The sequence below is a fragment of the Glycine max genome, chromosome 17, assembly GCF_000004515.6.
Source record: "Glycine max cultivar Williams 82 chromosome 17, Glycine_max_v4.0, whole genome shotgun sequence".
Classification (NCBI taxonomy): domain Eukaryota; kingdom Viridiplantae; phylum Streptophyta; class Magnoliopsida; order Fabales; family Fabaceae; genus Glycine; species Glycine max.
In genome coordinates, this window is record NC_038253.2 from 11,565,664 (window position 1) to 11,592,651 (window position 26,988).

The following is a 26,988-nucleotide window of genomic DNA, read 5'->3' on the forward strand; positions in this document are numbered from 1 at the left end:
TAAAGACAGCTTAACTAATCATACTGTTAATTGAGGATTTGTCAATAAAATGGGCCGAATAACATATCCGAGTTTTTTTTCCTAAACTAAATCAATTTGGTCCCAATCTTCATATCAAATCCATACCCAGAAATGCGCGCAGGGGAGAGACGTGGCAATGAAATGGAGGTTTTTACAGTGCGCAATGGCTTGCAGTGGCAGTAAGAATCATACTCAGAATTTGTATTTGGGTTCTATTGGTTGCAAGAACTTGGTTTGCGGGGCTGGCTAGATGATGACGACTTGGGAGTTAAGACGCTTCTACTTTTGGGTTGTTTGGTGTTGATCTTGGAACGTGTGTGGCTCAGGGTTATGGTCATGCTCAACGGTTTAGAGTGAGATGGTAAAATGTTTTTGGTGCTTGGAGGTCAGGACCTATGTATACAGGCACTTGCACTTTTGGCTTGTTCCTCGTTTTGACAATCAACCATTTCCACCATGTATATAGGACCAATGTATACAATGACTTCTTGCAAGAAGTTTAAAAAACACAATTGGGGAAAGCAAGTGAAAGAGGTAGGTGTTGATAGTGTGCAGTTCTAACTATCCACATGAATGAATGAACATATAGATCAGAGCATGTATCTTTTATTCCACAAAAAATCATTTTCTCGGACTGAAAGAATCAGTGAGTACTGCCGCTTACTGCGTATAGATGTTAATCATCATAAATCAAACCTTACAAACACAAGGCTTTCTTCAATCTCTCTTCTAGTCACCTGGGAACTGATAGACCAAGCTCTATAATGAAACAAAGGCTCAATTAATAATATGCTTGGGTAAAAAAACATAACTTAAGCAAAGGACCAAAGACTAAAAAACAAAAACTTTAAACACGATAAATTCCTACATAAGCACAGTTGCAATGATGCCAAGGTACAAGAAGAGATAAATGATTAATGTGAATCTGAAAATTATAAGCTCTGTTCATATGGGCATTGATACAATTTGCTTTAGAATAACATATATAGCTAAACATATGTTTCAAGCACAAATAGTGAGACAGGGTATAAGCTATGGTTCTCCAAACTATTCCAGACAGCAAAGACAAAAGATCCCACCTTAAGAACAGCATGCATGTCTCACGTCCCATAAATTCCATTTGATGAAAGTAGCAGTTATGTTATCGTATTATATATATTTACTAAATAAAGGGATCACTCAAAATATCCTTTTTAAGGAAAATATTAGCATTCAAGAGTCTGGTTGGCTATCATCACAGTTCATCTATTCAATTTCAATACCCAATGCACTCCCTAATTTCAATTTTCCTATGTTAAGGCTTTTCCTTCATATTCCCAAATAAATTCCACTGGCAAAAACTGATGAAAAATTTAGACCAACAAATCATTGTTCACACAGAAAAACATGTTAAACCAGTACACTCACTCTGACCATCTTGTTCCTACTTATTTTCTAAATTTGAATACTTACATAAAATTACAGATGTTATTTGTAAGGGAAATGCTATTGTCAGCTCAACTACAAAAGAGATGGAATCCTGACTGAAGGTGATTTCATTTTGTTTTAAAGTTTAACAATAAGATTCATGAATCTAAAGTTATTGTTTATAAGCTCAATTGTTTCAAATCATTAGTTCATCACCCTATCAGTTAAGGCCTTAAGGGTACTTAGGGTAGGTAGAGTATACCAGATTGAGGTAATAAGATGAAATCAACATTAAAAGCTTTATATGTAAAATGTAATTGCTATTTTCCTAAAAAGCATGGAAGAAACAATGATTAATGCAGTGAGACATCAAAGCAAAATAGATCACTAACAAAATACTCATCCAATTTGCTGCTTGCACAGATGGAATAAAAAAAAAAGATTTGGGATTTTCTGAGAGAAATCACCAGAGCAGAAAAGAAAATGAAGAATTGGTCGTGGAAGATAATTAAATCCTTCGCTTATTAAACATTACGAGAGAGGAAAGAATGGGAAATGGAAACTGTTGATGAATATAGGCATTAAACAAGATTAATTTCACCAATTTCGATCCTCTAACTTCATTTTCCCTCCCACTTTTATTTCCAACACAAAAGAAAAAGGGAAGCCATTGTTCCAAAGGAAATCCATTCAGACTTCAAATAACTGCAGAAACCACCAACAGAGTTTGTTTTTAAGACAACAGCAAAGGAAGCTCTATTCTAATATCGTTGAAGAAATTATATTATGTTAAATGAACACTAATTTTTTCATACTTGATAATGAAGCAGTAGGCCATAAATTGGCTGGTCCCGCAAATTCCCAATTAACTATGTGCCTGCAGGAACCAAATTTTATAGTTAGTTAATGTCAAAACTCTCGGTTAAAGCACTTTTAGTTCTTACTAACAGCTTCCAAATTTATTTATTTTTGCCACAAACCCGCAGGTACTTAAGCCGCCTCACCCCAACTATATAAACGAGAGGTTACTAGATCACAAAATGCCGTCCAAAAAACTCTAAAATTTGGAGACATCCTTGGGTAGACAACATGTTGAAATTAAGCTATATAGCTTATTTTCTAAGAAAATCCTAATCCTAAACGTTCCCTACACCCACTTGTTGGCTAAATTATCTATAACTTTCTTTCTGCCTAATTCTCCACAGTGCATTTAAGTTTTAAGTAACTAGTACGTTTAACACAGCAGTATCATGAAGAGGCCAAATGTAGCATAAATTTAACAAGCAGCAACGAATAGACAACTTTTAAAATAATTAAGAAAAACTCAAATTGGTCAATTAAACTCTAAATGAAAAACTGCTAGTTACGTAAGAAAAATACCAAAGCATGGGTCCTAATTAAACAAACAAATAGACTAAGCGTATCTATTAGTTTTTTTTCTTCTTAATTTTAATAGTTCGCTTACAAAGCTTATTCAAAAAGAGGGAAGAGGAAAAATCCATAGAAAAAGTCAACCCAAGCCTTAGAAGCAAGGAAGCTACTCACAGTTTGCGAATAATTTTTGAAAAAGAAAGTATTAGAGGCCGGGAGAGGTGCAGCAGAGAGTACCCTGAGAAAGCGCTCGGCAGCTTCTGGAAGTCACGCTCAGGCGCGACGTCATTCTCGCCGCCGCCACCGCGCTGTGCAGCGGCAACATCGACTGCGCGCATCTCAGCTCCGCCGAAATCCTGCAACAGACCAACGAGAAACCGATTATTATTATTATTCTAAGGCTCGTTTGCGATTAGGAGAAGAAGCGAACGAACGTCGTAAGGTGAAAGAAGGGGAACCTGGTCAATAAGGATTGGCGAAGAGGAGAAGAGGAGGAAGCTGGTTTGGAGAACGAAGAAGAAGCGCGAATGTTGGATTTGATGGATGATCTGATGGACGAAATTGATGTTCGCTGCGCGATTCTGCTGCACGCGGAAGCCATTGACGATGAGATCAGATCGGAGGAGGAACCAGAACAGTGCAAGCGAGGGTTTAGGGTTTTGCTTTTTCGCAAGGGATTATTTTAATTTTGTTTATTTGGTTCGAAACGGAAAGTGTCGGGTCTGGTAGAGTGAACTGTTGGGACTTGGGCCTTTTAATGGATTGGGCCCGATATGCAATAGTTCTTTACAAAATGTTGTTTTGTATATGTTTAATACCTGTTTGTTTATTTTCAGATTTTTTTTAATTCAAAAATAAAAAATTTAATTTATTTATTTATTTAGATAAAAATAGTAATAATAAAAATTAAAATTAAAAATAGAAAATTGGTTGATAGGGTTGAGTGGTCGAGTTATAAAAATATAAACATATACCCAAATCAATGTAGGTTAGATCTTCTTTGTTTGGTTCATGTCAAATAATATCAAAGAAAAAGAAATAAATCAACTTAATTAGTTTGATTCAATTGATTGACTTTGTCGGGTCAACAAATGAATATTACTATATTTTTATCTCTATTTCTAAATTAAATTTGAATAGTTTCTTTTGAATAATAATAATAATAGTAGTTAAAAACAATCTTACATCATAATTTAAATTATTTATTATAAATATAAAATATAATCCATATATTTATATGTATTTATTCATTATAAATTTTGATTAAAAATAAAATTTATATATATAAAAGATATTTATGATAAATTTAAATTATATAAAATATTCATTTAGATGCTAAAATACTAATTGATATTTTAAGCTTCTCTTGAAAAATGTCTTCAATCTCGGTTAGGACCCTTGAATAAATACAAGTACAATCATGTTAACTAACTAATATCCACTTATTGGGTGATAAAAAACCTGAGTTGCCCTATTTTAAAGAGATGCAGGCAAGCATTGAAATGTCTCAACATTGAAACAATGATTTATAATTTATTTGCTCACTAATTACTTAGTAGTCAATGAATGACATATAGAACCTGATGGGTGTATATATATTAACTAACTATTAAATTCCTTTAAATGGCTAACTGAGACCGGAAGATAATAGGATCATTGTGCATTTGTGTTATCTTTTGACGATGACGGGATTGGATTGGAGTTGTTGTTTGGAACTTGGAAATAATGGAATAGACAAAAAAGAGGTGGTGGGGGAGAAGGAAATACTAAGTAAAAACAATTTTGAAAATACTTTTTTCTGTGGGTCATCAACAATAGATTTCTAAGTACCCGTGTTTGGTTTAAAAAGAAAGAAGAAAAAAAAGAAACAGAGAAAGATTATTTATTAGGCTGTTTGGGAAAAAAAAGTATAAAATAACATAAATAACTTAAATAATATATATATATATATATATATATATATATATATATATAATTATGAATATTTTGTCAGTTTTTTAATAAAAAAAAACTCTCCTTTCTTATTTTCTACTCATATGCGGAGGAAACCTAAAACTATGATAGTCTTACTTAAAAAAAATCATCTTAATAAGATAATTTGGTGGAGTATATTTTTTATTATATTTTTTTTCTGACTAAAAGGTTAATTAATTATATTTTAGGGTAAATATTCTTTTGGTCTTAAAAATGTGAGGTAGTTATTGATATTTGGAAGATGAAAAATTTAAATTTAAACATAAGTAAAAAGTGTAATCAATTGATTTTATAGATAAATTATTTCTTGAATTTTTACAAATTAATATGAAAATAGTCTCATAAATTTAACACATAATCAATTTGTTAATTTTTTCATATTTAATGATTAAATTTAAATTTTTTATCTTTAAGACATTAATTTATCAATACATCATAATTTCATGAATCAAAATAAATATTTATCTCATATTTAAAAGGAAAATGATAACTAATACCCTACGAATACTCTTTAAGAAACTTAAAAAAAAAATATCTTGCCCATAATTTTTTTAACTCTTCTATGATATTTAGATTAAACATTTATTTAAATTTCTTAATTAATATGCAATGAAAGAGTTGAGTAAGAAACCTATTTGAAATAATAGTAAGTTTGTTATGATCTATCTGAATCAACAGTTGCGTTGCAGCCTGGGTAGATGTAAATATTCCATTCCTTTCACCTGCTTTCATCCTTGTAAGTTGTATCTCTCGCGTAATTTCATTAACTAATAAAACCACTTCACGACATTATTATTTCTCACGTACCCTCTTTCCCAACAATAACCGAATCTAAGTGTAAACTGTACACCACAAACAAAAGAGAGTCTCTGTCTCTTTCATTCACATTTCCCAGTTCTGAAAAACCCTATATCAGTGTTCCTCATTCTCTCTCTCGCCGGAAAACCGCCTCGGGATGAGGAACCGCGGTGGTTGGTTTGGGTGACGTGGATCGAAATGGGTGTGTGGAAGGCTCGGTTGCTGTCGACCAACCTGCCTCTGTTGCACCCCAACGCCAAACACAGTTGTTGGAGATCCACGGCGCCTCCGCCGCTGCCGCCACCAAAGTCCGTTTCTTGGTCGGTGATTTGCGGTGTAATGCTATTTGGGCTGGGCCTCATCTCCCTCTTAACGGGCCACGTGGCATCTCATCTCGAATGGTACTCTCACCGACTCCGCCACCACGCTCTCTACTCCACACTGGTTCGTATTCCTAACCCTGCTTTTCATAATGTGTTTGTTTCGTAATAATGCTACTAATGCTACTCATGGCTTTAAATTGCGGTGGCGATTGCGGTGACAATTGCGGGAAAATGAGGCTGATGGGGGCCACAATTGCGGTTGCGGAGAGTCAAAATACCTTGACCTTGTGGCCGCAATTGCAGTTGCGGACCGCTATTTAAAACCATGATGATACTACCAAGTGTTTTTTTTTCTTTGATCGGCAAATGTTAAGTTGTTAGTATTGTTAGTGGGGGATTCGAACCGGCAACCTCTCAATCCTTTCTTTCTCCCTTCACCACTAGACCAATCTTATATCTCCAATGATGCTACTAAGCGTGTTTTAATTGATGTGAATGTTTTGTAGGATGAAAGTGAACACGCGCCGATTGATATCTGGGAATCACAGTTTTCGAAATACTACTATGGATGCAAAGAGAGAGGGCGACATTTTGGTCGTAAGTGGAAAGTGTTGTTGTCACTTTGTTTGTTGTGTTAATGTACTTTGCTGCTGTCTCTTGTTGTTTTTGAGATTTTGTGTGATCCAGAGTGCCTGTCTTCTGTAGTGGCTGCTGATGGATGGAGATTTATGACCTATTAATGGCAATTTTGGAAAAAATTTTAATTTGAGAGTGTTGTGAGTTTCCATCTTGCTATATGGGTAATTGATTACTCTTGTCTGTTTTTTGTCGAATTTCTTTGCTGTTTTGGGTTATGTGATTGTGATATGATATTAGTAGGTTAATTAGAGTTTGTTGCAAATTTTCTGAGTTTTCTGTGGTTCTGACTTCTGAGTCCTTTTCTTAACTCATTGCGTCTCCTTGACTTGATTCTGAGCCTCAGAATCAACACTTTCAGTAGAAAAAGAAAAATAGTTTATTTTGGGATATTATGCCAAGATTAGGATTTAGGAAAGCAATTTGTGAGGCCAAAGACCAAGAAGGCAGAAGAGGCTGTTTACTGGGTGCTATGATCTTTCCAGTGATTTCCATCATGCTAGTGTCTTTATATCCTTTTCTTATATGCTTTGATTTTCTCTGTAGAAACCTTGGGTGCTATACTAGAGTTCAGTAGCCCTCTTCTATTACATTACCATAAAATAATAGGTTTGTAACAGTATAACTGTAGAAGTTATTCTACTTTGACAGTTATAGACTAGCATTCTTGGCATGGTGTTTTTCAGCTTTTGCATATGGTACAGTGGTATGGATATCAAATTCTTCCGTATTACTTTTGGCAGCTGAATGGCTTACAAAACTTTAGATGATTTGCCCTCTATTTTTTTAAAATCAACATGCTATGTCATCACCTTCCTGCTATTTCAAACACATGTAAGTGCAAGTGAAAGTGAAAGGATTATTGTCATTACTCCTTGAATTTTGAATGTGTCTCAAACACAAATTTCTTTTTTAAGCTATATATATATGCTAAAAAGCTAGAGTGGTGCAATCTAGGTTGTAAGATGTTTTCTATATGATGCTTTATGTGGTTTGTGAACAAATTTATGGGTCCCGTCTTATATTTTGTTTTTCTTCTAAACAAATGCATTCCTTATTATTGAGCTGAACTGTATACATTTTCTACATGTAACTTTTTTCTTATTTTGGTAATCGGATAATATAGCTGCTGTACGCGAGCGCAAGTCTAAAGGCTACTTGCTAATTGCAACTAGTGGAGGACTGAACCAACAAAGAACTGGGGTAAGTATGACATAAGTTTTATGATATGGAATATTGTCATTGAGACATTGTAAGAATCTTCTAGAAGATCTGCTGGTTACTGATTTGATGATCAACTACCTTTTATGCACAGAAAATATTAGTTCATTTTGTGGTCCTAGAGATAGGAACAGTTTTCTTTTATCTCATTAGTTCTGTTTCGGTTTTTTTCAGAAATATGAGCCTCAGATTCTCTCTGTAGTCTAATGCATATAATTTTTCTCTTTTTTTCTCAATTAATTAATTAACCAGTTCTTCCTGTGGAAATGACAATCATATTCTTGTCTCCAGATAACAGATGCAGTTGTTGTTGCAAGAATTCTTAATGCTACATTAGTTGTACCTGAGTTGGATCATCAATCTTTTTGGAAAGATGACAGGTATCTGCAGATCCTATCATTCATTCATTATTCTGATTAGAGCTAACAAAACTAAGTTAATAATTTTTCTTTGATGACATTTTTGTTTGAATGCAGTGACTTTGCCAATATTTTCGATGTGAATTGGTTCATTACATATCTCGCAAAAGATATTACTATTGTTAAAAGAGTTCCTGATAAGATCATGCGGTCAATGGAGAAACCCCCTTATACAATGCGTGTACCGAGGAAATCAGAACCTGAATATTATCTTGATCAAGTTTTGCCGATACTCTCGAGAAGACGGGTAATGCCTCTTTTTATGATTAATACATGTTTGGAATTTCTTAACTATTTGACTGGAAAATGTTTTGATTCTGTGAATGACTACCATAATGAAATGTTAGTTGTTGCTTAATGTCAGTTTAGATAATTCTCTTTTAACTTTGGCTGCTACTGACTGACTTTTGGGATATTTTGCAGGTTCTGCAGTTGACAAAATTTGACTATAGACTTGCAAATAATCTTGATGATGAGCTGCAAAAATTACGTTGCCGTGTTAATTATCATGCCTTGAGATTTACTAAACCTATACGAGAACTTGGTCAAAGACTTGTAATGAGAATGCAAAAGATGGCAAGCCGTTATATAGCAGTCCATTTGAGGTTTGCTCAATGAACCTGTTGTGTAAAGTTCAAATTCAACTTCCATCTAAAGCAAGCTGGTGCGGTTTGACATAAGATCCTTTCAACTAATTCACATCACTTAAGAAAAGTAGTTAATTTAGTTAATCACATTAAATCTGTCAATTATTTGTATTATCATTCCAAAATTATCCTTTTCTTATCTCTCTATTCACTTAATTGTTTCTCATTAATGTTTGGAGTAAGAATAATTAAGTAAAAGTATGTAGGGAAAAAAATTATTAATGCATCTAGAAATTAGAAAAGAATCTTATAAAAAGGGACAAACAAATTTTTGAAAAGGGTCTTATAATTAGAGATAGAGGAGGAGTATGTATATGATATCCCATACTTGCTTCAATCTGGTTGATTTGGCTTTCCCTTTTTGCACAACTCCTTTATAATTTTCTAAAATTGGTTGTATTTGCATTGAACAATTTGAAAATGTCAAATTTCCAACGCAATTTAATAATAGCAATGTGGCAGGTTTGAGCTATAGCCAGCCATTGCCTCTATAAAATGTTAAGGATCTCATAAGTCATAATGATTCATGGCAGGTTCGAGCCAGATATGCTGGCATTTTCAGGTTGTTATTTTGGTGGTGGTGAAAAAGAAAGACGCGAGCTAGGTGAAATCAGGAAAAGGTGGACAACACTGCCTGTAAGACCACAATCCTCTGACTTGTAATAATGAAATTCTATCATACTGACAAGATGATAATGATTATTTAAAACTAGTTATTTATTTGCTGATTTTGTTGAGCCATTATCAAAAAGGATCTCGAAATTAATGGTTTGGATAGAAGTATGGTACTTGATAGAACATTATGGCGGAAGTTGATCCATGTAGCCGACCCCACCTAGTGGGATAAGGCGTTGTTGTTGTTGTTGTTGTTGTTGAGCCATTACCTTGTGGTGATACAGGATTTGAGCCCTGATGGAGAGCAGAAGCGTGGGAAATGTCCTCTTACTCCTCATGAAGTGGGTCTGATGCTGCGAGCACTTGGTTTTACAAATGACACATATCTCTATGTTGCATCAGGAGAAATATATGGTGGGGATGGGACCATGCAGCCTCTCAAAGATCTTTTCCCCAACATTTATACAAAGGAGATGCTTGCTCAAGAAGAAGAGCTGAAACCTTTTCATCCATTCTCTTCCCGCCTTGCTGCTATTGACTACATTGTTTGTGATGAAAGTAATGTATTTGTTACTAACAATAATGGTAACATGGCCAAAATCCTTGCCGGTCGAAGGTAATAATGAATGCATGGTGTCATCCTTTTATTCTTCCTTTATGTTTAAAAAATTTATACGATTAATGTGTTTGGCATCTACTATAAACCTGCTGATTGTACAAAACAGGAGGTATATGGGTCACAAAAGAACCATCAGACCAAATGCAAAGAAGCTTAGTGCGCTGTTCATGTCAAGGCATGAGATGGACTGGGATACATTTGCAAGTAAGGTTAAAGCATGCCAAAGAGGATTCATGGGAGAGCCAGATGAGATGAGACCTGGAAGAGGAGAGTTTCATGAATATCCAAGCACATGTGTGTGTGAGAAACCATTCATGGATGATATCAGCCAAGACGGACTCCGGCCCCCTAAACTCGCAGCCAACAATGTGACAATGAATGGAGGAGGAAATGAAGAAAGTGTTGTACTACAAAAGCGAAGTGGGAGAAGGGCTAGCACGTGATAAAGATGAGTAAATTTGAACCAGCGTAGCATCATTAATTTGGAGGAAGAAGATAAGTATGACAGTTAATGGCAGCAAATGCTCTACGGCAGCGCCTCCATTTTAATTTCTGATTTTGCAACTATCATGTTAGTGCTAATTTAATTAGTCACGGCCATGATGAAAATCCACTTTATTCACATGGGAATGATTCAATTCAGATTCATGTATAGGGCAAAACGTAAGAGACATCAACGCATTACAAATGTTATTAATAGATATGTTTGAATTAGAATCAGTATGAGCTCATACATTTATAGGTGATTTTATTTTGCGACGAAATTCTTTGGATTTTCCACCTTGTTTATTCTAATTTATTTGCTGTAATGTTTTTAAAACTTGATCAATCAAAGTTTTAAAAACATTACAGGGATTGAACTGTGATCGAAATAATAATAATAATAATAATTAACATAGTATTAAAAAAATTGTCATAATTTAATAATTTCAACTAAAAAAACAAATTTTATAGATTAACACTTAAAAGTACATGTAAAAATGTATAAATTTAAATCAAATATCGTAATACTTAAGTTTTAATAATATACATTAACAATTATTAATAATAAATTTGATTTAGAATTAGAGAAAATAACATACTATAGGTTAATTTAAATCAAATATCGTAATACTTAAGTTTTATTAATACTAACAATTAACATTTACCAATAAAAAAAAAACACACATATCTTTAGGGAGCAAAAACAAAAAGCTCACCACTAAACACACAAAAAAAAAAGAAGAAAAATGAGAACCCTATATCACTAAAAAAGAAGTTGGACATGAACAGTACCAGAAGAAGAAAGTCTAAGGACGCTACCTCCCTCCATTCGGCGAGGAAATCCAACCTCTATGATCTCACTGTTGATGTATGTTGTAATTCAGTTAGTTAGTTAGGAGTTAGCTAGTGATTCATTTTGAAGTTAGTTTGTTATAGCTACATGTGCAGTGTGTATAAAAATAATAGTGATCATCAATGAGAAGAAGAGTGTGCAAGAGTGTACAGGAGTGTGCATGAAAGTGCAGAAATTTTTTTCATAATTCTAAGTCCCCTCTATTTTCTCTCAATCAATTCCTTCATCATCTTCATTTATTCTCTAACATAGAGTGACAATAAGTGCATAGTGTGAGAACTTTATTGTTCCAATAAACTGGTATCAGAGCTGAGGTTCAAGATCTCTGGATATCGAAATTGAGATGGCTTTCTCGAATGGAAATTTTCCAGCATCTATGCCTGTTCTCATAGGCAAGAACTATGATGATTGGTGTGCTAAAATGAAAGTAATATTTCGATTTCAAGATGTGATAGAAGTGGTGCAAGAAGGGGTTCAAGAACCTGAAAAGAACCAAAGTAATGCATAGAAGGTGGCTCGCTGTGATTTGATTAAAAGAGATGCAAAGGCATTGTTCATTATTCATCAGTGTGTAAATGCAGATAATTTCCAGAAAATTAGATCTATTGATACTGCAAAGAAGACATGGGATACTCTAGAGAAATCTTATGCAAGGGATAGTAAACTGAAGAAGGTGAAGTTGCAGACCTTGAGAAGGTAGTATGAACTTCTACAAATGAGTGATCAAGAAAGCATTGGTGAGTTCTTTTCTCGAATCTTGGCAATTACAAATCAAATGAATGCTTATGGTGACAAGCAATCAGACTTGGGATCATTGACAAGGTATTAAGAACCTTACACCAAAATTCGATCATATAGTGGTGGCAATTGAACAAGGCTAGGATCTTGAAGAAATGAAGATTGAAGAACTGCAAGGAATACTTGAAGCTCAAGAGATGAGGCTCAATAAAAGAAACTCACAAAGATCAGCTGAGCAAGCTATGCAAGCCCAAACAACCAAAGGGAACAACTATGATGGTGGCAAGAATAAGAAGGGAAAGGGAAAATGGAAGAACAATAAGTGGAAGGGGTCAGGTGAGGGCTCCAGCAATTTTGGAAATCATAACCAGAATGAAGAAACTAACAAGAAAAGTGGAGGGAATCACAAAGTGGGCAAGAATAAATTCAACAAAAAAGTGATTCAGTGTTATAAATGTAAAAAATGGGGACATTCTTCAGATGAATGCACAAATAAAAGGGTTCCAAGAAATACAAATGAGGCTCAATTGGCACAAGATGAGGATTCTGATAAAGTGTTACTAATGGCAACTACAAACTTAGAAGAAGACAATGTTAATTTGTGATATCTTGACACAGGTTGCTACAATCACATGATTGGACATAGAGAGTGGTTTGTAAACATTGATGATAAGGTGAAGAGCAAGATCAAGTTTGCAAATAACAGTTCTGTAATTGCAGAAGACATTGCAAATGTGATGATTCAGAGGAAGGATGGACAACACTCATTTATCAATGATGTGCTATATGTTCCCAATATGAAGAATAATTTGTTGAGTTTGGGACAGTTGCTAGAAAATGGTTACTCAATGCATATGGAGGACAGTCAACTGAAGATGTTTGATAGCAATGGGAGGTTGATTCTAAAGGTCCCTTTGTCAAGAAATAGAACATTCAAGATTGGAATTCAGATTACAGAATTTCAATGCTTGGCTGCTTCTATAAGTGATAAAAGTTGGATGTGGCATCACAGGTTCGGTAATCTAAATTTCAAGAGTTTAAGTGAATTGAAAAGTAAGAAAATGGTTCATGGTCTCGCTCAAATTGAGATACCAAAATAGTTGTGTGTTGAGTGTTGTGTGTCAAAGCAACCAAGGAATTCTTTCAAGTCAGAAATTCCAATCAAATACAAAAAAAAGCTTGAAGTGATCTATTCTGATGTGTGTGGTCCTTTTGAAGTGAAATCCCTAGGAGGTAATAGTTACTTTATGTCATTCATTGATGAATTTACTAGAAAAATGTAGATCTATCTCATTAAGCAGAAAAGTGAAGTTTTTAACATCTTTAAGAAGTTTAAGTCGTTGAGTGAAAAACAAAGTGATAAGGTAATCAAAGTGCTTAGAACAGATGGAGGTGATGAATATAACTCACATAAATTTCAAGTATTTTGTGATGAAGAGGGAATAATTCATGAAGTGACATCTCCCTATACATCTCAGCATAATGGTGTTGCTGAGAGAAGAAACAGAACCATTCCGAACATGGTCAGGAGCAGGATGAAAGGAAAATGAATGTCTCATTACTTCTAGGGAGAGACAACTTCTACTACTGTGTATATTCTGAACAGATGTCCCACTAAGAGATTGCAGGGATACACACCTGAAGAAGCATGGTCAGAAAAGAAGCCTAGTGTGAGTCATTTCAGAATATTTGGTTCACTATGTTTTAAGCATGTGCCTGAGCATATCAGAAAGAAACTTGATAACAAGGCTGAACCAATGATACTCATTGGATATCATCCAACCGCTGCCTACAAGTTGTATGATCCTAGAATGAGGAAGGTTGTGATTAGCAGAGATGTCTTGATAGATGAAACCAAGGGCTGGAAATGGGAAATAAATGTTGCTGACAATGGTGAAAGAAAGGTGATTGTGAACCTTGAAGACAAGCAAAGTGAAGATGATATACCATCAGGTGGAGAGCAACTCAGAAGGTCACAAAGAGGGAGACAAGTACCACAAACACTCAGAGAGTATGAATTGTATCCTGATACAACAATCACTGTAGAAGGGGATTTTGTGCACTTTGCTCTACTTGTTGAATCAGAACCAATGAGTCATGATGAAGCCTCACAAAGTTCACATTGGAGAACAACTATGGAAGAAGAATTAAGATCAATTGAGAAGAACCAGACTTGGGAGTTAGTCCACTTACCTCAAGGAAAAAGACCAATTGATGTGAAGTAGGTCTATAAGACTAAAGTAAAGCCTAATGGAGATGTATCCAAGTATAAGGCAAGATTAGTAGCAAGGGGATTTCTGCATAAACATGGCTTGGATTACAATGAGGTTTTCACTCCAGTTGCAAGACTTGAAACTGTTAGGCTCATTATGGCAGCTGCTAGCAATAGAAACTGGTCTCTATATCAACTTGATGTGAAGCCAACATTTTTGAATGGGCCACTTGAAGAAGAAGTCTACATAACTCAACCACCTGTTATGTAGTGGTAGGTCAAGAGGATAAAGTTTACAAGTTGAATAAGGCACTATATGGCCTTAAGCAGGCTCCTAGAGCCTGGAATATGAGAATTGATAGCTTCCTAGTCCAGCAGAATTTCACCAAGTGCACTACTGAACATGGAGTTTATGTCAGAAACACAAATTCTGGTGAGTTTTTGATAATATGTCTTTATGTAAATGATTTGCTAGTGACGGACAGTAGTAAAGAAGATATGAGAGTGTTCAAAGGAAGAATAATGGAAGAATTTGAGATGTCTGATCTTGGTGAACTATCATACTTCTTGGGTATTGAATTTGTTTCTACTAGTAAAGGAATTTTCATGCATCAAAAGAAGTATGCAAAAGACATTCTGAACAGGTTCAATATGATGGAGTGCAATTCTATGATCACACCAACTGAAACTGGAATCAAGCTGCAAATAGATGGGGATGAGAAAGAAGTTGATCCTACCTTGTACAAGCAAATTGTAGTCTCATTGAGGTATCTATGTAACACCAGACCTGACATTGCCTATTGTGTTGGGTTGATAAGCAAGTTTATGGAGAAACCAAAGACACCTCACTTCCTGGCAGCAAAGAGGATTCTGAGGTATGTGAAAGGAACATTGGATCTTGGCATTTTATATCCTTACAGTTAGAATAATATAGAAGGAGAAGTGTTTGGTTATAGTGATTCAGATTGGTGTGGTGATAACAATGATAGGAAAAACATTGTTGGGTATGTTTTCAAATTTGGAATAGCACCAATCTCTTGGTGCTCAAAGAAGCAGAGTGTAGTTGCTTTGTCAACATGTGAAGCAGAATATATTGCTGTTGTTGCTATGGCAGTCAAGCTCTATGCATGGAAGCTTTAATGGAAGAATTGAACATGAGAGATTGCAGTCCTCTGAGGTTGTTGATTGATAACAAATCAGCAATTGATTTAGCCAAGCATCCTGTGGCACATGGCAGGAGTAAACATATTGAAACCAAGTTTCATTTCTTGCATGATCAAGTGAGTAAGGAGAAACTTGAATTGAAGTTTTGTAGGTCTGAAGATCAAGTTGCAGACATACTAACTAAGCCATTGAAGTCTATCAAGTTCAAGGAATTGAGAGACAAGTTAGGAGTGACATCCTTGACAAATTTGAATTAAGGAGGGATGTTGATATATGTTGCAATTTAGTTAGTTAGTTAGGAATTAGTTACTGATTCATTTTGAAGTTAGTTTAACAGCTATGAAGTTTGTTATAGCTACATGTGCAGTGTGTATAAAAATAATAGTGATCATCAATGAGAAGAAGAGTGTGCAATAGTGTGCATGAGAGTGCGGAAGTTTTTTTTTTTTTTCAAAATTCTAAGTCCCCTCTATTTTCTCTCAATTAATTTCTTCTTCATCTTCATTTATTCTTTAACTTTATTACATGTGATAACTTTATTGTTCCAACACTTACTTGTTCCTCAATCGTACAGTCATCTACCAATTCATGCTATGTCAATGACAGTAACTTCTTCGGTCGAGTAAATAAATAAAATTCAAAAAAAAAAAAAGCGTGAGAACACTGACGAGGTACACGGAACCTCGCCGGAAGCCAGAGACTCACCGATTAGTGCGAGGTCCAGCGGATCGAATTAGGGTTCCGGCGATGAAAAAGAAAGATCGAAAAAGGCAGAGAGTGGTGAGAAAAAAAGTGGAAACGACACCAACACGAGAAGTGTGTGACACTTTCCTTGCAAATTTTTTATTTTTTTTCTTTTTCTTATTTTTTTGTTTATATTCTTCCCTCAGCATCAAATTGTAATGCTATAGAGGAAGTATGTAATAGTCAATTTGACATTCTCAATTTGGCATTCCCTGAGCAACAAATAGAAATTATGTATTAAATAAAAATTACTTAACAAGGAGTAGGAAATTAATGCTAATAGATATGTTAAAGTCGAAGTAGACACTAGGCACAACCTTTATATTTATTGATATATCCCATTTTAATTCCTAATACATCATTTTCAATATAAAATATATTATTATTTCCTATCCATCGCCCAAATCAAGCACATAAAAGAATACTCAAAACAGGTTGCGCAATTGGAAAGGTGGGCAGCAGTAAATATTTTTCTTAATTCTTATAGATTATATTTATTTTACTTTTCGTTGTTTTTGTTATAAAACTAATATCGTGATTTATGATAAATTAATCAATGACATCATTATATCACATTTTCATTTAATTTTTAGTGATAACATTAACCATAATGATTATGATAAGTGACGGATCCAAGGTTCAAGTGTGTGGGAGTCATTGTGCCCATAATAATTTTTTTTACTAGAATATATTTCATATATTTTATTGTTGTCCCCATAAAAATATTGATATTGTTCCCATGTAATATTTTCTTTAAATGAATGTAAAAAATTACAAAAGATAAAAGAGATGATAAATTGGTATTAATTTTATCATTTTATCTTTTGACAATACTAATGATAAAAAAATCAAACAATTAAAATGATAAAATATGTTTTAAGTCTTTGGAGTACAAGTCAAACTTAATATAAAAAATTAAAAGAGATAAAAGACATGATAAATTGATATTAATTTTATCATTTTATCTTTTTTAAATTTTAACAATACTGGCAATGAAAAAAAATTAAACAATTAAAATGATAAAATATGTTTTAAGTCTTTCTAGTACAGGTCAAACTTGGTTTTAATATTTGTAATTTCATATCTATTAATTAAATTAGTCTCTATACTTAAAAAAAGGTGAATTTGATCCTTGTTACTACTTTTTAAAGTACAAGGACGAAATTATAATTTACAAAAACATAAGTATTTTATATTTTTTACCATGACATTATGGATATTTTAAAAATTTGTAATATTTTTCTAAGATCACCCCTAGTCATTTTTTATAAGATCATTTCAACTAATTAACAATCTTTAAAAAAATTAGTTAATTTAATTAGTGAAACTAAATTTGTCAATAATTTCTAATATTCTTTCAAAATTACTCGTAATATTTTTAAAAAATTAATCATCTTTCTCTTTTCATTTTTTTTCAACCAATTGCTACTTTTTTTTCCGGTCCTAAATAAGAGAGATATAATTTATCTCCTTAATTTCTAGCAATTATTATTTTGACTAAAAAATTATTAATTGATTAAGGATATTTTAGGAAAAAATAATTAATGTAATAAACAATTAGAAAAGAGTGTTGTATTATTTTTTTGAAAATGGTCTTATAAACAAAGATAGTGGGAGTATAAATGATTTTTTTGTCCCTACTAAAAAAAATTCCTGAATCGCCAATGATTATGGTGATAACAATAATAATAATAGTAGTGAATGACGCTTATGGTGGTAGTAACAATAATAGTAACAATTGTGACGTTTACAATGATAGTAATGATAGTGTAGTATTGACAATGGCGAGAGTAACAACAATAATAGGTCATTTTTTATAAGAATTTAAAAAGTTGGATGAAACTAAGTGTGTTGCATTATTAAATGCATATATTTTAATATTTAATTTTAGAGTTTATTTTAATTTTTAAGCCTTTATTTTAATATTTATTTTTATATATAAATTTTATTTGTCTCTACAAATGTCATTTTTTAATCGTAAATTATGTTTGTTTTTATCCTAATCCCCGTAAATTAATGATGTTGTGACATTAAGGTGTTATAATAATGTCATTAAATAATGGTGTAGCAAGATGACATAATCATTTTGTTTGACATGTCTTTATTTTTGTAACAAGTGACTATAGAGAGAAAAAAAGTTGTATAAATAAAAAATATATTTAATCCCAAAAATTATATTTTTGCCAATATTTTTTAAATCAAACTCGCTATGGAACTGGCCAGTCAAAGTATTAATTTAAGATTTAATAATTTAAATGTCGTTAAATAGATATTAATATAATAATTAAATAATACATAAATAATATTAAAAATATATTATCAAAATTTTATAATAAAAAATAAAGCATAATTTTATATGTTTTAACATTTAAAATACGTACAAAAGTTCAAATTAAATATACCATAATAGTTAAGCCAAAGTTTCAATAATGCATATCAATATTTATTAATAATAACAAGTTTATATTTAAAATAAAAAAGAAAACGACAAATGTATTAGATTGATTTTCATTTTCTTAAGAAAAAAAATCAAAATTATTGTATTTAGCAGTTTTTGTTGACCCATTGTAAATAGGGAAGCTTTCAGAATTTCCTTTCTAGAGAGGATTCCTAAAGATTTAGACATGACCTGTACATAAGAGGATTCTTACCTTATCAATAATGGCGATACAACATATTCAATGTAAAAGGCTTCTTTTTTTAAGAGAAATAATTATTATGATTACTGCTTAAAAATTAAAAGTTGTACTTGTTAGAAAGTAAGCGACTAATTTTATCAGAATCTACCATGGTCTTAGGAAGAATGTGTTATCTAAGGCAAGCAAAGAAAATTTCAAGCACCTACAATAATCTTTACCTAGCAGTTAGATGTCATCATAGTCATACCCACCAAGGTTTGTGTATGACATCCTTGGAGAACACGTACCGGAACCTTGAACTATAAGGTAACCATTCTATGATCTGAGATGGCTTTTTGCTGGATTTAGGATTAAGGCACTTCTGCATTGAATCATGCAGCTTCTTGTCAACACTCTCCTTGACCCATCCAAATATATCGTCTATGCTTATCGATGCTTCTCTAGAAAATCTTTCCACCAATTTTGGAAGAAAAACTTTTCTTGACTTCTTCACAATTACATTTGCTTGGAGAAACTCTCTCTTGGAAATATTTAGTTCTTCACTAATATTTGAGGCTGAATAAACCTTTAGCTGCAGCGTTGTAATTTGCGACAACAAAATTCTTAATTAACTCTCTTTAAAATCCGGGTAACAGAGAAAAAGGGATATTATAGATGAAAAATCAAAATTGCTATCAGAATTCTACAGCATTAGTTTGGAAGATGCTATGTTACATTCTTCTTTAGCAAAAGACCTAGAAGTTCAATTAGTTTAGCAGAGAAAAAGTTTATGAGGGTGTCAGTCTTTATTATTACCACAGGATCTAACAAGGCTGCAGAGAAATTTTTTCCAATTTATATTCAAATGCATTTTCATAGCAAAATGTTTGAGAGAAAAATTACCACAGGATCTGACAAGGCTCCAGTACAAAGGGCAAAGCAGACAAGGGGTTGGGAATTAGTAAGACCCAGTTTGGAACTGAGAAGTTGTCTTTCTTCGCCACTTTTCTTCCACAAGGCAGCAGACACAATGCTTTCAAACCACTGCATTAGATAAAACAGCAAACAAAAAGAATAATTGTATGAAACATTTGATTCTGTCCTAATTAACATCAAAATAGGTGTTAGAAATTTTTACTACGAAAACTGCTTTCGAAAAGAAATTGCAGAACAATACCAGAAAATTTATGATATCTTTCTAAATTTATAATTGGAAGTTGTGCCACAAATTCAAATAAATACATCGATATCCTCCTACTAAAATAACTTAGGATTCGAAGCAGAAGATGCAAATCATACGGATAATCAATGATTTGTAACCCTCTACTGGCCAAAACAGAAGGAACAGGATAGGAAATTTAATAGTCGGACACTTCAGCTCATTAATGAAATCCACGTTTAACAGAATTAACCATTAAACATACAAAGACAATGTGTATTAAGAGTTACTGAAATTCATAGATGTGGTTAAAGGGAGTACCCGTCCAATCCGAGGTGTTCGGAAGCAAAATATCATTTGTTCTATGGCATTTGCACTTAAGATATGACCGCCAATGTTGTAAGCAGCCTGCACTAGACAATTGTACAGATCAATTGATAATAAGTATGATGTCTAGTAAAAAAAAATATGAGTTGTCAAGAAAGAAAGTTTATACATCAATGCTAATTTTGAATACGATTAGAGATGCTTGTTTCCTTCTTATTTTGTTTACCCTTGTTGGTAATGAGAAATAAATAAATTATTTGGTTGTGTTTGTTGTCTGAACTTCGCAACAAGAAGAATTTGAAGAAAATATAAATCTTCCAAGGGTTCAATTTAAGGTGTCAATTTCCCAAACAATTACAAGTGTATTATAGAAGGAAGAATAAAAAGGGAAATTAGTTTTAAAAAGGGGCATTTAGAAGAGTTGATTCATGCTATGGAGGAGCTCATGACATTGAGGAGGCGCCAATGGTTCTCAATATGGACCAAGAGGATGGGTATGAGGAAAACAACATAGAAGAACTGGAACCAGAGGTGTCATGCCAATGGATGGTGATGTGCAATCGAGGGGGCTAATTCAGGAGATTTATACCAATGAGTCATCGGCAATCACACAAGTGAATTTCACAATACACTTTAACCCAAAATCTTAAGACTCAAGTTCATAGGTTTTGTCTTCACTACTTATATGATGTTCAACCTTCTCATTTTTATATTAGGTGGGACTTCACCTCACATTTATATTTTATCATAAGAATCTTTCATGTGCTCAGCTGGAAGACTGACCCAACCTGAAACTATGCAACTGCAAGGAATGGTTCAGGACAGAAAAGTGATGATCCTCATCGATAGTGAAGCCAGCCACAACTTCATCTCCAGCCAGTTGATCCAAATTTTGGGGCTCTGTTAGTGGAACCCACTCAACCTTATCAAGTGAGATTGGGAGATGGTAATAGAAAGCTAACTAGAGGGTGCACATGGGACACTACACAATGACGGGATAATTTTCTGTTTGATTTAGGAGGAGTTGATGACGTGATATTGGGAGTGGCTTGGCTGGCTACCTTTGGGGAAGTGAAAGTAAATTGGAGGACTTTGAGCATGACTTTTGTGCATCAAGGTCTGAAAAATATTATCTGAGAACTCTTAAATACGGACAATTTTCGGCAAATTTCTCAAACTAGGTTACTTTTAGAACTAATTCCCAAATGGGCTGTTTGGAATTTTTCTAAATATCTGTTTGAGAATTTGCCAATTTTCTTCTAACTAAAGAATAAACAGAATTAAATAAAATAGCGAACTACCTTGTGAAACAAGGCTAGCCTCCTGAGAGAACCCTGGGGAATTCCGTATGCTAAATATGCCTGTCAACAGGAGATCAAAGTTAGGTATGCTTTAAAATTGGTAAAACAAAATTATTGTTGGTCATATGAATATTACATGCATCACAAGAGCATTGTGCACATTGATCCAGAACGCAATTTGTGCATCGCTATCCATTTGACTGACATTCACCCTTTCTAGTTGTTCAACTAAAACTCTGAATGTAAACGGGGAGGGGGGAAAAACATGTCAGATCAAGAATTCAATAAGAAATTTAGTGCATGAACAAAGTACTATTATAGTATAAATAAACAGATATCGAAAAAAAAAGTATAAATAAACAACTAAATTAAAGTACTTAAAAAAATCATATTTAAAAAATTGCACACACCCCAGATTCTCAATAAAGATATAGCAGAATGTAATTGTTAATAACTCGTGCTATAATTATCAAAGAACTCCTGCTCCCTGAATTTCCAAGCAAGGCAATATGTTGAAGGTTCATCACTGCCTTTAGATTCTTTGCTGATATTTTTAAGATTTCAGTTAAAACTGTCATACTTATAGAACCAACCTGTAATTTTTGATGGCATAAGAAGCATGGGAAGAATGACGTTTGTGAGTAGATATCCAAGAAATTTCAACTGCTGATTTGCAGGACCAGTCAAGATCGTCTCCAATACCATTTCGAGGCTGTATAGCATTAGTAGATGACCTTGACAATAATGGTGACCTACCGTTTTCAGAATTTACAGAGGTTGCACTACGAAGCCAGCAATATACAGTGGCCATGCATCTCACCATATCCTCAGAAAGCTTGCTTGGACACTGGTATAGATGGTCTTTCAAAGTACGTAAAATAGGAGTTTTCTGGATTGTAGAAATTTTTTCGTGAGCCTGACATATGATTTAGATGAGAATGATCAGTACAAATATCAAATATCACACCATTTAGATGCATGTAAGCATGCCAACATGCATGAATTCATATGGAATTTTTTTCTTTTGGTTACAATTCATACGGGATTTGATTTGATTTAGTTACAATTTTTCTCTGATTACTTGAACACTGGTTACTTCAACAGTGACCAATTCCTTCTGGTGTTCTAAATTCTGGGTCAAGAGAATAATGGGACTGGACCAGCTGGTGAACTGGCCACAGTCCACATGTGTGATTCAATTCTCACTTGAAAGCAATTTTTTTTTCATAAACCAGTATGAAATAGACTAAACGGATCAGTTCTAGCAATAAATTAGTGAACCAGAGACCAGTACATGTCTCAGTGGTGGTGTCCTGGCCCCTGGGAGCTTATGAATCTGCCACATTATCTTCAGTGCCAGTTCTGGCTTTAATTAGACTAGTTAGTAGTTATGCCAGTGGAGGTGACCTTGACAACAACAAATCATAAATACTTAATAGATATAAAAGGTCATCTAAGAATAAATTTTTCAACATAAATTAAGAAAAAAAATTCTTTTTTCAAGAAAACATAATATTCAATACGGATGACATACCGAAATAATCATATACGAGTTATATATCAATTTAAAAATTCTACACAGCGGTTGAAACAATGAAAACAACAGGAAAGAAAACTAACTGAGAAAAAACACGATTTTTTTAAAATTTTCTCTTAAAAATATTAATTTTAAAATTTCGGTTTGATGATAATTCAATGTCAATCAAACAAGTAATCACTGAACACGTAATATGCCTTTTCTGGTTCAGTAAACAATGCTTTCGGATATTATATTTGAGCCATATGCTATCCATTAACAGCAAAAGCAAAGGAATCAGTCAATGCACATATAATAGAAGATCAATAGTATCAATGTAGATCATACCTTGGTGGAATCAGAACAAGTCTTTTTAAAATAATTGTTGCCTTTACCACGTGATAAAGGACCATGATTAGACCCAAAGATTTTATTCCTCGAGTCATTATTAGAAACTAGACCTTGCAGGGTTCGTAGAGGGAATTTTTTTGATGAACAGAATGCACTTGAAATTATACTCGGATGCTTCCTGGATCCTTGCCTTGTATGAGCAGGTGAAGCAACAGCAGAACTTTGTTGAGAAGTTGACCGGCTAACACACTGTTCAAAAATACTCCTGTACAGAGAAAGTACTTGCTGCTCACGGTTTATAACCTCTTCTTCAAGCAACTCAATTTCAGCAATCAAGTCTTTTGTCTAAGAAAATGGAGGGAAAATGGAAGAAATAGTTATTTATTTTCCACTAAGCGTACATTAGTAGACGTATTAGAATGTATATTATAAATTTAAAAATTACATCAAACAGGAACCCTCATGTCCATGCCGCATATTCGAATCAAAATATACTATCTACCTATCAAGTGAGAGTGAAGAGTCCCTTTTAGTTATATATCATCGAATGAGGATCCTTTACATGAGAGTTATATATCATTTCAAAACTGTGCCTCAGATTCCCAAAGGCTATAAGCTTAAAACACACATGAGAACTACCCAGAGCTTAATTTGTATGCACTATTAGTGTAAAAAAATTGTTAATAAGAAAGCATGATTGACATAACTTTTAAGATAGTTATTATAAAATTAATAAATTTATAAGAAATTATTTACCCTGTTAGTACATACATTAATTTATCAACTGCATAACATGGTTTCCCAAAAGTTAGACCATTAGGTAGAAGCTCTAGACCAAGAAAGGTTTTATCTCTATCACACCCTATCTGACCTTTGCAGCTTAAAGTGTGTACAAAGCACAGGATCAATCACATCTTATTTTAATAGATTAGAAGAATGACAGAGCGGTGGTCAAATTTCTGACCATTTGGTCGCAGAGGTTCTAATATCTTATTAAAAGACATAAGCATCCTGAAAGCTTAGTGTGTTAGTAGATGGAGGCTTAAAAATGAGCTGCACGTTGAAAGGAGTTAAGCTGAGAAGGGAATTAAGAAGCCATTTACGAGAATGTTATCAAAATTCAGTAAGTGACCAGGTTCAAGTGTAGGATTCTTCATGTTTTATGCATCTTTTACAGAGGGCATCAAGATTCTTCATAATGCAATTTGAATGTCATCTTAGTTCTAATATGAATCAATGAAATGGTGCAAAAAGTGAAATCAGGACTGAAGTTCGTTACTTGAGATGCAATACAGATTTACTAACATGATAATAAGCCACATATAAAGTTAAACGGCTAAAACTTTTATTATTTCGTGGTAACTTGGATAAATCTTGAAAGCCATTAAGAACATAAGACACGAGAATGCCAAATTACCTGGGCAGTAAAGTGCCTGTGTCCAGGAGATAAAGTACTTGAGGCTCGACCCATCGCCCTTTCAAGCAGAATGCGCATGGATCTCTCCCGCTGTAACCGTAACTGTAGTTGCTCAACCTGCAAATCATTAGAGTGAGGGTCTCAAACTTTGCTTATCTTCGTATACGTATTATCTAGAGTTCTTTTTCCGTTGTTTTCTTGAGCTGTAGATGATTCCGAAAAGCTACTTGGTAATTCCACAATAAAGGACTTTGATGGGTTTTTGTTTTCTTATGAAGACTGAAGAGATTATGCTAAATTTATTCTAGAAACACTAAATTTTTTTATCAATAAGTTTCATGATGATATCAATCAATTTTTTTCGCCTTTCTAAAGAGAGCTACCAAGCTCATACATCCAGTGGAATTGGCTTTGACCCCTTTGTTCCTTTTCCCCCACTTTTCAATAATTTAAATTATGCAGCCAATTTTACTACGGTTGAATGCAAGCAAAACACATGAAAACCAAGAAGCAGAAACTCGGTCAGAGTCATCTCAGCATGTAGAGAGTCAAACAGAATTGTTGAAAAGAAATTTTGAAGTTAGGAACAAAATAAGAGATAAGTGCATACATCTTTTTCTAAGAATGCTCTATGATTTGAAGAGGTATTCTTGTTTACACGAGTGAGATTGTCATGCAACGGACTCCGTAACCTAGAAGCACTCACCGAAGATGTTGAAACCTGTCCAAGCCATGATAAAACCAAACCAGAGAATTATCTTCTGACTAACATTCAAAACGACGACTACACAGTGCATCTGTAATGCAATAATTGTTTTGTTAAGAAGAACTATGAGATGTGATTTTGAAAATTTAAAGACCAGATTTAAATTGCAGTCTCACAAGGGATTCATTGTGGTCTTTCTCGAGTGGATGCGAGGCTCCACCACCTCTTGCGTTTGCCAGGTTCCTTTCAGAAGCACTGAAAAGTTCATAAGAGAAAGAAGAAGAAAAAAACATGATGTGCACAAAATGAATCAGCTGAAGACAAGACAACAACTGTAATAATGTGTCTAAAGAAACTAGATCAGCATTACCAAGTTTTCCAATTCTCAGGAAACTAATCTTTCACTAATTATACATTGAACCAGAGCCAATCAGCAAAGATTTATTAGCCAAACCAGTTACTTTGAAAAAAGAAAAGCCAACCTTGAGGCAAATTGAACCCAGAAGCCAAAAATCTTTTTCTCTGGATTGGCATATGTTATTTATTAATTATTAGTTTTTTTTAGCAGAAGGAATTAAACTCACTACTTTTCCCTCCAGTTTTTCTTCTTTTACCACCAACCCAACCTTATAACTTTCAAAAGCCAATTTTTTTTTTTTTTTTTTTTTTATCTCAGTTGCCTCCTAAAAACATATTTATATCCAAATTTCTTCCCCATATATCTATTCTAATATAATCTTGCACTTTTCCACCGACAAAATTTCACACTAACACCCACACATTAACACAGAAAGAAATACATGAATCCACTAAACGAGAAATACATTAGTATTATTTATATCCAATCCTATTATTCATCATCTCATTGTAAATAATTGAATTACTAAAAATAAAAATAAAAAAGGACCTCTTAGATCGTCTGTGTTGAGGTTTGGCATGCGGAGAATCTCCATGATCCTCACGCCCACACGCTTCTGCAAACACGCGGAACTCGCTCATTATTAAGTCTCAGCTTAATGTAGAATGCGCATGCAATGTTCTAACTTGTTCAGTTTGAGAGTGATATATTAATTTGTTGGTATTATTTTATTGAGAGGTCGTCAAGTTTTGAACCCGATATAGAATCATAAATGACAAGTAGAAATATCTATGGCGCAGGAGTGGAAGAAAGGAAGTGTGGGGTCTGCCTGGGTGGATTAATTGAATACTACGAATGAAGAGATCAAGATCGAGCGAGAAGAATAATTGAATGGAATGTGAATGCGAATACCAAGTGTAAATAGTTAGAGATAGGTTACCCAAAGAGTGCGGCAACGAGACAAGATAGGTGGTGTCCCCGCAATTGAAT

The 26,988-nt window shown here is 33.7% G+C and overlaps 3 protein-coding genes across 6 annotated transcripts; 1 reads left to right on the top strand and 2 right to left on the bottom strand.

Moving 5' to 3' along the window:
* Positions 1–607: 607 nt before the first annotated feature.
* On the bottom strand, positions 608–3,521 carry LOC100808179 (protein NONRESPONDING TO OXYLIPINS 2, mitochondrial). Of its 4 annotated transcripts, XR_003265254.2 has the most exons (5): positions 3,258–3,491; positions 2,974–3,155; positions 2,244–2,305; positions 1,896–2,133; positions 608–780 (listed from the first exon to the last, which is right to left on the bottom strand). XR_003265254.2 is itself a non-coding variant. In XM_006600775.4 (3 exons), exons 1-3 carry the CDS (start codon positions 3,398–3,400, stop codon positions 755–757), a joined length of 288 nt encoding a protein of 95 aa, XP_006600838.1. In that variant the 5' UTR covers positions 3,401–3,521; the 3' UTR covers positions 608–754. The 4 variants fall into 4 exon arrangements, 2 of the variants coding, with proteins under 2 accessions (XP_006600838.1, XP_025982349.1); XR_003265253.2 differs by lacking the exon at positions 1,896–2,133; XM_006600775.4 differs by lacking the exons at positions 1,896–2,133; positions 2,244–2,305 and having other exon boundaries at positions 3,037–3,155; positions 3,258–3,521.
* A 1,964-nt stretch (positions 3,522–5,485) lies between these two features.
* On the top strand, positions 5,486–10,771 carry LOC100798453 (O-fucosyltransferase 29). The gene is made up of 9 exons (XM_003550862.5): positions 5,486–6,015; positions 6,401–6,491; positions 7,657–7,733; positions 8,043–8,131; positions 8,228–8,417; positions 8,594–8,775; positions 9,351–9,453; positions 9,717–10,048; positions 10,158–10,771. Exons 1-9 carry the CDS (start codon positions 5,770–5,772, stop codon positions 10,492–10,494), a joined length of 1,647 nt encoding a protein of 548 aa, XP_003550910.1. The 5' UTR covers positions 5,486–5,769; the 3' UTR covers positions 10,495–10,771.
* An 8,119-nt stretch (positions 10,772–18,890) lies between these two features.
* Positions 18,891–26,895, bottom strand: LOC100799498 (uncharacterized). Its single transcript, XM_014770109.3, has 11 exons — positions 26,548–26,895; positions 25,817–25,895; positions 25,545–25,655; positions 24,935–25,051; positions 23,515–23,862; positions 22,244–22,566; positions 21,787–21,886; positions 21,651–21,710; positions 20,344–20,430; positions 19,767–19,907; positions 18,891–19,455 (listed from the first exon to the last, which is right to left on the bottom strand). Exons 1-11 carry the CDS (start codon positions 26,637–26,639, stop codon positions 19,126–19,128), a joined length of 1,788 nt encoding a protein of 595 aa, XP_014625595.1. The 5' UTR covers positions 26,640–26,895; the 3' UTR covers positions 18,891–19,125.
* Between the last annotated feature and the right edge of the window lie 93 nt (positions 26,896–26,988).

Bases quoted from the DNA above. Each gene is read 5' to 3' on its own strand.
- LOC100799498 (XM_014770109.3), bottom strand. From the start codon at position 26,639: ATGAGCGAGTTCCGCGTGTTTGCAGAAGCGTGTGGGCGTGAGGATCAT. The intron at 25,896-26,547 runs GTCCTTTTTTAT...TGAACTTTTCAG, and splicing joins CAACACAGACGATCTAAGAG to TGCTTCTGAAAGGAACCTGG. The intron at 21,711-21,786 runs GTAATATTCATA...TCCTGTTGACAG, and splicing joins ACAATGCTCTTGTGATGCAT to GCATATTTAGCATACGGAAT.
- LOC100798453 (XM_003550862.5), top strand. From the start codon at position 5,770: ATGGGTGTGTGGAAGGCTCGGTTGCTGTCGACCAACCTGCCTCTGTTG. The intron at 6,016-6,400 runs GTTCGTATTCCT...AATGTTTTGTAG, and splicing joins ACGCTCTCTACTCCACACTG to GATGAAAGTGAACACGCGCC. The intron at 8,132-8,227 runs GTATCTGCAGAT...GTTTGAATGCAG, and splicing joins TCTTTTTGGAAAGATGACAG to TGACTTTGCCAATATTTTCG.
- LOC100808179 (XM_026126564.2), bottom strand. From the start codon at position 3,400: ATGGCTTCCGCGTGCAGCAGAATCGCGCAGCGAACATCAATTTCGTCC. The intron at 3,156-3,257 runs GTTCCCCTTCTT...GGTCTGTTGCAG, and splicing joins CGCCAATCCTTATTGACCAG to GATTTCGGCGGAGCTGAGAT.